The sequence below is a fragment of the Rhamphochromis longiceps genome, linkage group LG7 (genome assembly GCF_057381845.1).
Source record: "Rhamphochromis longiceps isolate RC_006_pf linkage group LG7, R_longiceps_female_GT1.1, whole genome shotgun sequence".
NCBI lineage: Eukaryota > Metazoa > Chordata > Actinopteri > Cichliformes > Cichlidae > Rhamphochromis > Rhamphochromis longiceps.
In genome coordinates, this window is record NC_140563.1 from 32,177,089 (window position 1) to 32,190,346 (window position 13,258).

The 13,258-nt window shown below is 41.1% G+C and overlaps 1 protein-coding gene across 1 annotated transcript; it reads right to left on the reverse strand.

Moving 5' to 3' along the window:
• Positions 1-1,683: 1,683 nt before the first annotated feature.
• LOC146665648 (uncharacterized) lies at positions 1,684-9,724 on the reverse strand. Its single transcript, XM_085413373.1, has 4 exons — positions 6,813-9,724; positions 5,320-5,438; positions 5,109-5,231; positions 1,684-4,447 (listed from the first exon to the last, which is right to left on the reverse strand). Exons 1-4 carry the CDS (start codon positions 7,933-7,935, stop codon positions 4,370-4,372), a joined length of 1,443 nt encoding a protein of 480 aa, XP_085269499.1. The 5' UTR covers positions 7,936-9,724; the 3' UTR covers positions 1,684-4,369.
• Positions 9,725-13,258: the final 3,534 nt, after the last annotated feature.

Below are 13,258 nucleotides of genomic sequence, written 5' to 3' on the forward strand. Positions count from 1 at the left end.
CAATTGCAGAATGAGTCCTGCTCCTAGCCGTTCATTGGCTCGCCACCCTTTTTCATACCCCAAAAAAGGTTCACCTGGCCTGCATTAAATAAACAAGGCCAATAAGAAATCACAAGAATAATACAAAAATGTCAGCCAATTAAGCTAAATACATTAAGTTATTCTTGTTCCTGTTTACACAATTTATAAATAAATAAACAATATATTGGTTAAATATAATATATTTAACCAATAATTTAACTGAAACATTTCAACTGCTATATACATACATACATGATATGTAGCGTCACAACATTTTTTATTCAACAAATATTGGTCAAATCAAAATCAAAACCAAATTGTTTGGACAGGTGTTGTGCTATAAGTAACTTGTTGGGCTATAATATGTTAAACATATGTCAAATGCATCCCTTATGGATGACATAAAGTCATCTTGAGCCACAAACAACATTCGTGTAACAAGATACAAGCCGCAATCAGTTTTTGGCAGCGACTTTTATATAACCTTTATTTATGCAGTAAAAAAAATCTCATTAACATTAAAAATGTATTTTGTAAGAGTAAGTTGCCCAACAGGACAGCAGAAATGGCAGCAAATATTACAATAATTCTGTAAAAATATTTTAAGTGGGGATAAAGGACCGGATTGGTTATAATGTAAGTACAAGTTGTAAAGATACTTAAAAAACATAATTTTTTTAATTCTTTATGTAACCCCTTTGTATCCCCTGTTCACCGAAGTCTATTTACGAACATACGTAAAAATATTACACATAAAAAATACACAGAAACACTGGAAATCAGTTTTTGGCAGACAATCACTTTTTGGCACAACACCGGCAGCAGCCAATTAGCGTCAGCTGGTAGCAATACAAACAGTAAATTAAAAGTTCAAACTCACCAATTCCGTTCTGTTCAGTGCACAACAACACTATGGCTCTGGCTCACAGTAATCAGCATCTAAGTTGCATAAGTTAGTTGGTGTTAAAAAATGCATTAAAACGGGAAAAGCAAATGTTTGCCAATACACACCTGCAACAGCTCTGTCACCTGGCTTGCCTCCACGCATCTGACGGGAAGAAGCCGGTAGTTACCCCCGTCAAAAATTGTTTCCCCATTCACGGGAGCGCGCAAAGTAGGAGGAGCCACTTGCCCAGCTCCGTTCTGTACGCTACTTGTCACTGATCTGCAGTCGACGCGATAGAAGAGTAAAAGCTGGAAAACAGCAGACTCGATGAATTTAATATTAGTTTCGTGTAGCACGGTGGCACGGTGGTTAGCACTGTTGCCGCACAGCAAGAAGGTCCTGAGTTCAATTCCACCATCAGGCCGGGGTCTTTCTGTGTGGAGTTTGCATGTTCTCCCCGTGTTTGCGTGGGTTCCCTCCGGGTACTCCGGCTTCCTCCCACAGTCCAAAGACATGCACCTTGTGGGGATAGGTTAATTGGATAATACAAATTGTCACTAGGTGTGAATGCGAGTGTGAATGGTTGTCTGTCCCTGTGTGTTGGCCCTGCGACAGACTGGCGACCTGTCCAGGGTGTACCCCGCCTTTCGCCCTATGACAGCTGGGATAGGCTCCAGCGCCCCCCGCGACCCTGAAAAGGATAAGCGGAAGCGAATGGATGGATATTGTAATGTGCCGTGTGGAAGACAGTTTACCTTATAATGTATACTGAAATAACCTGCTGGGAATACTTTGTCTAGAAAAAGACTTTGATACTATAATACTGTAAAACCAGATGCGATCATGGAAACACGTCGCTCTCCAGTGAATTTACACTCAGTTTACACTTTGTAGCGACGCTATCACGAATGAGTTTATTTGCAAAATCAATCTCAGTATAACCAATAAGTACAGTAACTTTGGAGAAGATGTCTTATTCACAGCAAAAGTTATGGAGGGATACAGATTTTATCAGGCTGTGTGGCATCGGCTGCCAAAATGTGTGCCCCCCCCCCATCTGTAATCCATATTGCCTTTGCCATCACAAAGGGTATATTTGCCAAATAGGTCACAGTATAACCAATAAGTACAGTAACTTTGGAGAAGATGTCTCATTCACAGCAAAAGTTATGGAGGGATACAGATTTTATCAGGCTGTGTGGCATCGGCTGCCAAAATGTGTGCCCCCCCCCCCCCCCCATCTGTAATCCATATTGCCTTTGCCATCACAAAGGGTATATTTGCCAAATAAGTCACAGTATAACCAATAAGTACAGTAACTTTGGAGACCATGTCTCATTCACAGCAAAAGTTATGGAGGGATACAGATTTTATCAGGCTGTGTGGCATCGGCTGCCAAAATGTGTGCCCCCCCATCTGTAATCCATATTGCCTTTGCCATCACAAAGGGTATATTTGCCAAATAAGTCACAGTATAACCAATAAGTACAGTAACTTTGGAGACCATGTCTTATTCACAGCAAAAGTTATGGAGGGATACAGATTTTATCAGGCTGTATGGCATCGGCTGCCAAAATGTGTGCCCCCCCCCCCATCAATAATGCACCTTGGCGTTGCTATCACGAAAGAGTTTATTTGCAAAATAAATAACAGTATAACTAATAACTACAGTAACTTTGGAGACCATTTGGTTTTTTAGACTTTTTAATTTAACATCTACATCTATATATGTAGATATGTGTTCTCGACAATGTGTGCCATAAGAACACTAGCTGTGGACCTTTAGTGTCAACTATGTACAAGCAAGACAAATAAACACATCTTCTGGTGGTGGGCTTTTCACGCAGAGCTGGTGGAACCACCGCAAACACATCTCACACTGAATCTGTAAAAAAATAAATAATTACAAATCCCAATGTTAAAATTTCATTTATGGGAATTGATCATAACATTTAGCAGTCTTTCTTGATGTCATTACCCATTTGTTGTCAGTTTCATGCTCTTCTTCCCCGCAGAAATGACAGATGTTTGTCAAGTCATCTGTTTTAAAAAGTGAAAAAATAGCACATAGAGTATACTACCTACTGCACTTATTACTTCATTCAAACAACTATATGGTTTGTTTCTACAGCCATCATGATGAAAATATTCATGATGTGAGAACATTGAATGGTGGAAAATGAGTTACCTGTCTCTAGGAGAAGAGTGGTGGCAATTTGCAGCCTGTGTGTGTTTATGGCCTTTTTTGTAGACAGAAAGTCTATTGACTCTTTTCGCAAGATCTTTTCAGCAAACTGAAAAAGAGATTCGAAGATGACTAAATAGGCTAATATTGTAAATGTTATTTTATAGTAATTTGTTTCCTGTGAATCAAGTTCTTTCTTTTATTGTGTAATTATCTTATATTCCTTTTCCTGTCATTAACATTTATTACAACACAACATTTCCAATATTCTCGTATATATGTATGTATTACGGTTAAGACTCGTACTTTCAATGCAAAGACTCCACATGAGGTAGCGTCCACTTGTTTTGGGTGTTTGACTGTGTCACAAGTCCATCTTGAGACGTTGCATCCTTTTTTTCGCATGAATGAAAGACAAGTACAATAAAAACAAATAACATGTTTTAAAATTTTGGTGACACAAGAAGGTGAACAGTATGGAGAGCTTAAGTGTCTGTTGAACATCAAGTTAAGAACTGACCACACTGTTTTGTTAAAATCATTACTTTTTAAAAGTCTACAACGCATTTCCGTGGACAATTACTTCTGCTTTTTTTCCCGTTTCCGCCCATGATATAGAAATCAATCACTTACACAGTACACTTTGAAGAGATGTGGAGGAGGAGCAAAGATGAAATTCACACATGTATAACCTATGTGAAATTATTTAAGACATTTGTCTGATGTTTTAGTGCTAAACCTCCGCAACACTTTATGCAACTACTAAACATTATTCTCCCCATGCTATATTTTCTAATGTAAAAACATCATCTCATACAGACATCATGTCCTCAAATAAACATTGAAACATGGGGAGACTTCTCTTTAAAGGCAAAATTAACCCATAACACCACAATATCAGAAGGCCAACACAAAAATTCAAACCTGTTGCTGCTATTTTTTTAATTTTGAGTGCCAATTTTTTTTTAATTTTTTTTTGATTGACATCATACTTATAATTGTCATAATAAACACATAAATAACAACAGCAAAAAAGCGTTTAATAAAGGGTCAAAATAAATTTCAACATTTATCCTTACCTTGTTGATTCCAAACAATTTTGGATACCTTGTTTAGTTTCTCCGAGTGGATCAAGATACAGTGACTTCTTTTCTTGTTAGTAAATGACCTACAGTAAAATTATGTGGAGAATTACATGTAATAATTCAAGAGTTAAGATTATCTGCATGCCATGCATTTGTCTTATAAAACTGATTTGATGAATATTGTAAATGCAATTATTTTTTTACCACTAATGTCCAGTGATGATGTTCATTTACAATTCCCAGAATGACTTCATGCTCCATGGGTTTGATCTTAAATTGAAACAAAACAATAAAAATATTCACTTCAGAAAGAAATGCAATAACATGTTGTTTAGAGTCCTTTTTTATTAAAGCAATTTATGATATATTATATATCATCCACTTATAAAGTACTGTGCGACAGCCATGATTCACCCCTCATTTCTTTAACCTGTGCAAGAAGCTGGACTATCTTATATTTTTTATAAGTGGTTTTGCACATTACTTCCTCCAAGACTAATAAAGGTCTTTCTAAGGATTTTTTTTGGACATGGAGTTCATTTTCAATCATTTTCAATGCGATCCTTTTACCATCTGCAGAATAATGTTTAATGCTTTCTTAAGCCTCTTTAACAGTGACGTAAGAATCACTTGATAATAAAAAGGTACCTATTAAAGAGATGAAGCAGTGTTGATGATTTCAAAAGAGATATTAGCCCAAATGTTTGAAAATCTCGAATCAAGCATTGATTGGAGTGTGTACAAAAAGAGGAGGAAACCAGACAAGCAGAGAACAAAAGAGAACTGTCAAGTCTAATAAACTATCCACATCTACTAACCCCAGTCTCAATTTATTCTTTCTGCATAAGCTGTTATCCAATCTAAATCTGGATGTGGATATGATCAGAGGTACTTAAACAATACACACAAGATTCTTTCTAGAGATACCTACCTTGAGTCTTGGAGCTTTTCTCTTCCAAATGGCAGTCATTGAAAATGAATCAATGAATGCTGCTTTTGCTGAATTATGACGATTGCATTGTCTCACCATGATCTCAAGATATGCATTAATAGACTGCGAATACAAAATGTAAACATTTGTTAACTGTTGTCAATGAATAAAACACTGATAGTTGCATTGTTGTCAGTAAAGATCACTGTACCTCACTTTCCAACTCCATGTCTGGACCAATTTGTTGGATATCCCAGTAGAATAATTTGTAAGCACCAATTCTGGAGAGTAGAATGTGAGGACTCTTTCCAGCCCAGGCATCCATTATATCTACAAAAAGTAATGAGAAAAAGAAATAAGTCAGCAGGACTAAATGTAAATCAAAATTTCAAATGCATAATTTCTTATGTAGTTGTCTGACAAAAGACGTGTTTCAGGGTAAATACTTTTAAGACGCTGATAAAATGGGCACATGGTTTAACATTGTATTTTGTAAAAAAAAAAGGAGAACTTAAATTTGCTTTTATTTGGGGGTAAAGTTACACTTACAATGTTCTACAAAGAAATTTAAATAAATTCATATTAATAAAAGAAAATAAATTTAAATACATAACAATAGAAATGCTCTTGCCCCCTATCATATCTTTTTTCCAGCAGAAACACCTATTACAACAATTTTTTAAAATTATGTTTAGTTGCAGCTACATGACTATATTTTAAAATACTCAGGCTCAAGGCTTGCACCTGTGGCCTTTACTATTACATAATCTTTTCTGGAAAAATGTTATTTTTCTCCTCCAAAACTAGTTTTATTATCTGTAAAATAGAGTGTCAATTTTTGGGCTGTTAAAAGCAGCGTCTTAAAGAGTATTTGATCTTTCGAACTGTTGCTGGCAGGCAGTCATCATCACAACATTAATATACTTCTTGTAGTGGGCATTCTATGTCACTAGCAGCATATATGACAGCAATTTTGGAAAAGAAGAAAATGAAGAACATACACTACTAGTCAAAATTTGGGACACACCTTCCCATTCAGTGTTTTTCTGTGTGTTCATGCTTTTCATGCAGTGACAATCATCTTAGGTGACTACCCCATGAAGCTCACTGACAGAAGGCCTAGAGTGTGCAAAGCAGTGATCAAAGCAAAGGGTGGCTAATTTGAAGAATCTAATATATAAAATATATTTTTGGTTCTTTCATACTTTTTGGTTTACTACATCATTTGTGTTAGGGTTAGTGCTCCATATGTGTCCATTCATAGTTTTGATGCCTCGAGTTCTAATCAACAATGAATCTACAAAATAGACAAGGAAATTAAGAAGCAACATTAAAATGAAGGTGTGTCCAAACTTTTCACTCTTAGTGTACATCAGATGTACAATATCAATCATGAACATTCTGGGTTACACAACAACAAAAGAAAGATTCACAGTTTTGAAGGACTCACTTTTTCATTTGTGTAATTTTACACATGTGGCTTACATCCTTTTACAAGTTTTCTATAATGTTTTGCCCCATGAATGTTTTTTTAAAGCATTAACATATTGTTAAATTTAAATATTCTGTTAGGAAATATACCTAACAAAATCTTTTTAAAGGTGTAAAATTTCCTATGCCATGATCTACAGAGTACTGAAACAAACACTGTCATAGGAACAAAAGTCCTTTTTAAAAAAATAAAAAAATATTATATTTATTTACATTTCTCTGCAACTGTTGGTTCTATGGTTTGTGCTGTAGATTGCTGGGCTGTAATCTGTGGAGCTGAGGCTTGTGTGGTTGTAGCATTTGGAGCTGTGGTCTGTGAGGCTGGGTCTGCTGTTGTGGTTTGTGAGGCTGGGTCTGCAGTTGTGGTCGGGTCTGCTGTTGTGGTTTGTGAGGCTGGGTCTGCTGCTGTTGTGGTCTGTGAGGCTGGGTCTGCTGCTGTTGTGGTCTGTGAGGCTGGGTCTGCTGTTGTGGTCGGGTCTGCCGTTGTGGTCTGTGAGGCCTGGTCTGCTGTTGTGGTTTGTGAGGCTGGGTCTGCTGTTGTGGTTTGTGAGGCTGGGTCTGCTGCCGTTGTGGTCTGTGAGGCCTGGTCTGCTGTTATGGTCTTTGAGGCTGGGTCGGCTGCTGTTTTGGATTCGGTTTGTAGAGCTGTAGCGTGTTCTGGTGCTGTAGCACTTGTGGCTGGTTCTGGTGGTTCGTTGTCTTTCTGTGCTGTTGCTCCTGACTCTGGTTCTGATACCGTTATTGGTATACCTTGTGGAACTGGAAATGGATGTTTAGTTTGAACTGGTAGTGATGTAAGTGATGCCATTGGTGCTGTAGCCTGTGTAGCTCTAGGAGGAGGTGCTGGTGCTACCGCCACTGGTGCTGCTGTAGCCTGTGAAGCTAGAGCAGATCCTGGTGCTGCTGGACCTGGTTGTGCTGTTAGTAATGTGGCTGCTGTTTTCTTTAAACCCCGGTGTGGCACTCTTGGCATGCTGTCTTTGCTTAACTTTAGTTGGTCAATATTTACTTTTGGAATGATTGTCCCATTGGAATCCTGAAGATCTGCACTTTTACCTTGGATTGCTGTAATAATGTAAGGGCCTAAAAAGTTTGCTTCAAGTTTCCCCCCTTTCCTCTGCTGGCTTCTTATGTTAGCTCTTAAAACTTTGTCACCAACTTTGAAGACGACATCTCTCTTCATCATTTTTATTTTGCCCTTTGTTTTTTCCTGAGCTTTGACCACGTTGTCCTTCACCAGTTCCAACAGTTTTTGATGCTTTTGAATGTCTTCCGACACCTCCTCCTGCCCCACAATGTCTTCTACAGTCTCATCAACCTTTGAATCAAAAGACATGTCTATTATTACTATAATTTGTGTAAGATACACAGATAATACATAAAAGAACTGAGAAATACAGTGAAAATTTACATTAAGTGTCTTTGGTAAGGTTTTAAGACACAATGTATTTCTGGCAAAGCTTCAGTGTATCCTGGGATTGATTGGACGTGAAGAAAACTGTTATTGAGGGGTGGAACAATCCATAGAAATATTCAGTGTTGTTGTCCTTTTATGGCGGTGACATAGCATCCATTGAAACTGATCTGCCTGCGCCTCAAAAACTAAAAAAGTTTCGTTGTGTGGGATTTCCGTGTAGTTTGTCACAGACAAAAAGACATACCATGAACTCTTCTGGGATTTCGGAAGGATAGCGAGCCTCTCTGCCGAACATTAGGTAGTAAGGCGAGTATTTGGTGGTCACTTATTTTTTAGTTCTGAGTCCAAACATTACAGCATCCAGGTACTCATCCCACATTTGTGGTTGGTTGCCAACGACTTTACACAGGGCTCTGACAATGAAAGCACATAGAAGACATTCATATGAAAGATCATTTACATTTTTTAATAGTTTAATGTCATGCATTAATGTTTTGTTTGAAGGGAACCCCCATAAATGTATAACATGTACTCCAAGAATTTACCTCTGGATGGTGCCATTCATTTTCTCCACCAGCCCATTCGTTTGAGGGTGATAGGGGGAGCAGAGGCTTCTTTTAATTTTTAACAGTCCACAAACCCTTTTGTTGAGCTGCAAAAGAAAGTTATATACACTGGCTATAAGCACATTACAATAAGAATTTAAATAAACAGCTGTCATACTAATATCTCAACAACAGATTTATAAAGACCATAAAATTAACCATTTTCAAAAAATTATTCAAATATGAGTTCACATATTTTTGCCAAAGACTAAAGTACTTACAGAATTGACAAATTCTTTGCCTTGGTCAGTAAGAATCCTTTTCGGGGCTTCGAACTGGTGGACGAATTTTATGAGACAGTTTGTCACTTCCCCGGCTGATTTTGACTTTAAAGGGTATGCTTGTGGCCATTTTGTAAAATAATCAATAAAAACACATATGTATTGATGTCCATTGTTGGTTTCAGTAAGTATTCCAATGAGGTCCATCCCAACCAGTTCAAATGGCTGAGAGACCTTAAAAAGAAAATCATAGTTAAGTTAATAATACTGAAATTACACAGAATGCTAGTCTACTGTTATAATTTTTTTAAGTATATAATCAGTAGGTTTCTAAGCAATGAAAACATTGTGTGATTAAATGTGATTATTTGCTATGGTCGATGACTAACCTTTATCGGAATGTATTCTGCTGGTTTTTTAATTGTTGCAGCACTTGCCTGGCAAAGTGCGCACTGTGAAACCTAATCAAAAATAAAAGCAATTCAATAACAAACCCAATAGTTGATGATCAAGGTTTACATAACTTATTTTGAGAGATACAGAAACATTGCTGTGTTCCTCTTAAAATAATTTAGCTGTAGTCGAATTACATAGAGTTTGTTTTGGAGTACCCACCCAATTATTGATGTCGACTGACATCCCTGGCCAGTAGAACCGCTTTGAAATGGCTTCTCTTGTTTTTGTTTACCCGCAATGGGCCCCAGTAGGACTGGCATGAAAATCTGAAAAAATTGTGTTTGCCTCATCAGCCCCACAGACTACCGTTGTCTTTATGGTTTTGTCTGTGCCTTTGTAGCGCCAGTAAAACAGCTGCTCCCCTAAACATAAACAAGAAAATAGAAAAGTTTATTATAGCTGTTTAAACCACGACAGGTCTATATGTGGTAAAAGTCATGACAATACATGTAATGGGCTAAGTTTCCATTCAGCTTAAACACTCCCAAGAAAATCTCCAGGACTCAGACGATTGGATTCCAGAAGTTTTTACTGGGCACTTTTGTGAAACTGTAAACACAATACAATGAAATATACTGTAAACACAATACAATGAAATATATGAAATGTATTATAGATGCAATAAGCTCAAAGCATCTGGCTAATTATCACAGCTTGACAGCCTAGCCGCATAGCTTATATGAGACACAATAAAGCTAACCGAATAACAGACAACGGTTCAAAACGCTTCACCGCTTAATTGTACAAAATGAATTATACTCACAGACTATGCCTTAGCGAAGAGAAAAGGATTAATCCTGTAACGGCGGAGCTGGCGGTTGAATGAGCCCACACGCTAATATCCCGAGTCACACAGTAGATTCACTTCCTGACTCTCAGCGTAAACTGCTCTCGTGTTGTCATGGTTACGAAAATACACACACCGCTCTAAGCTACGATAGCGAGATAAAGAGAACACAAAGAACACATTTCTGGGGGCATAACACTCCCCGCTTGGGGTCTTTAAGAGCCCACATCAATTGGCAGAGTCAGACTTTGGAGAAAGAAGCAGAACTACTTCTGTAATGGGACGAGAGAATCCTCTTCTATTTCCATCTTTAACGACCTCCACTTCGACTCTCCGGACCAGACCGTCCTTCCCTGGAAAGGCTTTCGTGATGATGCCCATGGGCCACTCATTTCTCTCTGCCCGATCATCCTTTAAGAGAACTACGTCCCCTTCTTGAAGATTCGGCTGTTTCCCTTGCCACTTGTGTCGAAGTTGCAGTGTTTTGAGGTATTCACGCCTCCATCTGTTCCAAAACATGTCTGCCAGGCCCTGAACTTGTTTCCACTCCTCCCTGAAGAGATCTGCTTCCTCGAACTTGCCTGACGGCAAAGGAGGCGCGGAGCCTGTTTTGAGAGTCAGGAGCATGGCTGGTGTGAGGATGCAGGGCGACTCGGGGTCGGATGACACTGGAATGATCGGCCTTGCGTTCATAATTGCTGCTACCTCGGCCATAAGCGTGGTCAGAACCTCGTGCGTCAGGCGAGACTTTCTCTGTTCAAGCAGCATGCAGTCCAAGATACGGCGGGCAATGCCGGTCATCCTCTCCCATGCGCCACCCATATGGGATGCATGGGGTGGGTTAAACACCCAGGTGCAGCTCTGTTTACTGAGGTACTTCTCCACCCTGTCGAACCCTGAGTTTTCCTTGTCCATCCCCAGCTCACGGGAAGCGCCGACGAAGTTAGTTCCGCAGTCCGAGCGTATCTGCTTCGTGGGGCCCCTGACCGCAAAGAATCTCCTCAAGGCGTTAATAAAGCTGCTGGCACTCATGGCTTCGATCACCTCAATGTGCACTGCCCTGGAACACATACACGAGAACATCACCGCCCATCGCTTGGAGTTCGAAACTCCTCCTCTTGTGCGGCGTGAAACGATGCCCCACGGTCCAAAGACATCGACACCTATGTAGGTGAAGGGAGGTGCTACTTGTAACCGTTCTGCCGGCAGGGCTGCCATCCGTTGATGTTCGGCCTTCCCTCGCAGCTTCTTACAAGTGATGCATCCGTAGAGCAGACTGCTGATACAGCGTTTGGCTCCCACGAGCCAAAAACCTGCGGCCCGAACGGCACCCTCAGTAAGATGTCTCCCCTGGTGTTTTACTGCTTCGTGATAGTGGGACACAAGCAGAGTTGCAAGGTGATGCCGGCCAGGAATGATGATGGGATGAGTCTCGTTCATGCCTAAGCCTGACTGCTCGATCCGACCTCCTACCCTGAGTAGTCGATCCTGGTCCATAATGGGATGCAATCTCCACAAGCTGCTGGAAGATGGTATGTCGACTCCAGAACCGATACACTTGAGCTCTTCCGCGTAGCACTCACCCTGGACACTCTTTACGATGCACACTTTGGCTTTCAGCAGCTCCTCTTCCGTAGGACGACAGATGTGCCAGCCTCGACATTCGCCCTGCGTCGAGCGAGCGAAGGAGCTAGCTACGTGGATCAAATGTGCAATGGCTACATGGAGTGTGCTGAACTTGGAGAAGCGTTCAAAGCGTTGAGGGCGTACCACGCCTTTAGCGACATGGGTGAGTTTCGTCGTCACCTGTGGACGCACTTCGGCGTCGATGTCGGGCTCGACAAGATTGTACGTCTCTTGAAGCTCGGATGGATGCCCTGATGCGTCGCAAAGAAAGGCTGGTCCTTTGAGCCATGGTGTACTGCTGAGCAGGGCTGATGCTACAGCTCTTGACCCAACGTCAGCTGGGTTAAGATGCGTTGGAACGTACTTCCACTGGCCGGGACAGGGTGACTGAAGGATACGTTGGACCCTATTGTGTACGTAGACATAAAATCTCCTTGACTGGTTATGGATGTATCCCAGTACGACCTTACTGTCTGTGTAGTAGGTGATGTTGTCATACGTTGTGTCCATCTCTGCGACTATCATCTCGGCGATCTATACGGCGAGCACAGCAGCACAAAGTTCAAGTCTAGGGACAGTTAGGCTAGGTTGGGGAGCCAACTTCGATTTCCCAAAGACAAACCCAGTTTGTCCCTGCTTGCCAGTTACCCTGATGTAGGCTACGGCCGCTATTGCTCTGACCGATGCGTCGGCGAAGACGCAGAGTTCTCTCCTTAGGGCGCCTGTGGTGGAGAGGGACGTATAAGGCCGTGGTATTTGGAGCCCCTCCAGGTCTTGAAGAGACTGTTTCCATCTAGTCCACTCGGTCTCCATGTCTTTGGGAAGGGGTGCGTCCCAATCTTCCGCTTGCAAGGTGAGTTCTCTTAGGATCCGTCTTCCATCAACTGTGATGGGTGCTAGAAACCCTAGGGGGTCGTATAGACTGTTCACGGTCGAGAGTGAACGGCTTCTGATCGATCTCGATCTGGAACGTGAAAGTGTCCGTGCGCATGTTCCAGAACAGTCCCAGGCTACGCTGGATAGGCAGATCATCGATGGAGAGATCCAGGCCATTGAAATCCTGAGAGCGATCCTGGGAGGGGAATGCTCTGATGACCGCGGAACGATTTGATGCAACCTTGTGCAGCCTGAGGTTGGAAGCCGCGAGCATCTTCTGCGCTCGCTGGAGAACTGCGATGCCTTCTTCCTCTGTACTGAAAGACTTTAAGGCATCGTCGACGTAGAAATCGCGGTCGACGAATCTCCTAGCATCGCTGCCGTAGTCGGCCTCTGCTGCCTTAGCCGCCCGCCGCAGGCAATACACTGCGACGGCAGGCGAGGGGCTGTTACCAAAGAGATGCACCCGCATCCTGTAATCCACGACGTCAGAGGTAGGGTCATTGTCTCTATACCACAGGAAGCGGAGAAAATCCCGGTGGTCTTCTTTCACGATGAAGCAGTGGAACATGTGCTCGATGTCGGCGGTGATTGCAACCTGTTCCTTCCTAAACCTCATAAGAACACCTAGTAGGCTGTTATTAAGATCGGGACCACTGAGTAAGACATCG

Bases quoted from the DNA above. Each gene is read 5' to 3' on its own strand.
- LOC146665648 (XM_085413373.1), bottom strand. From the start codon at position 7,935: ATGTCTTTTGATTCAAAGGTTGATGAGACTGTAGAAGACATTGTGGGG. The intron at 5,439-6,812 runs GTAAATAAATAT...TACTTTTTGTAG, and splicing joins ACCAACAGTTGCAGAGAAAT to ATATAATGGATGCCTGGGCT. The intron at 4,448-5,108 runs GTAGGTATCTCT...TTTCAATTTAAG, and splicing joins GAAAAGCTCCAAGACTCAAG to ATCAAACCCATGGAGCATGA.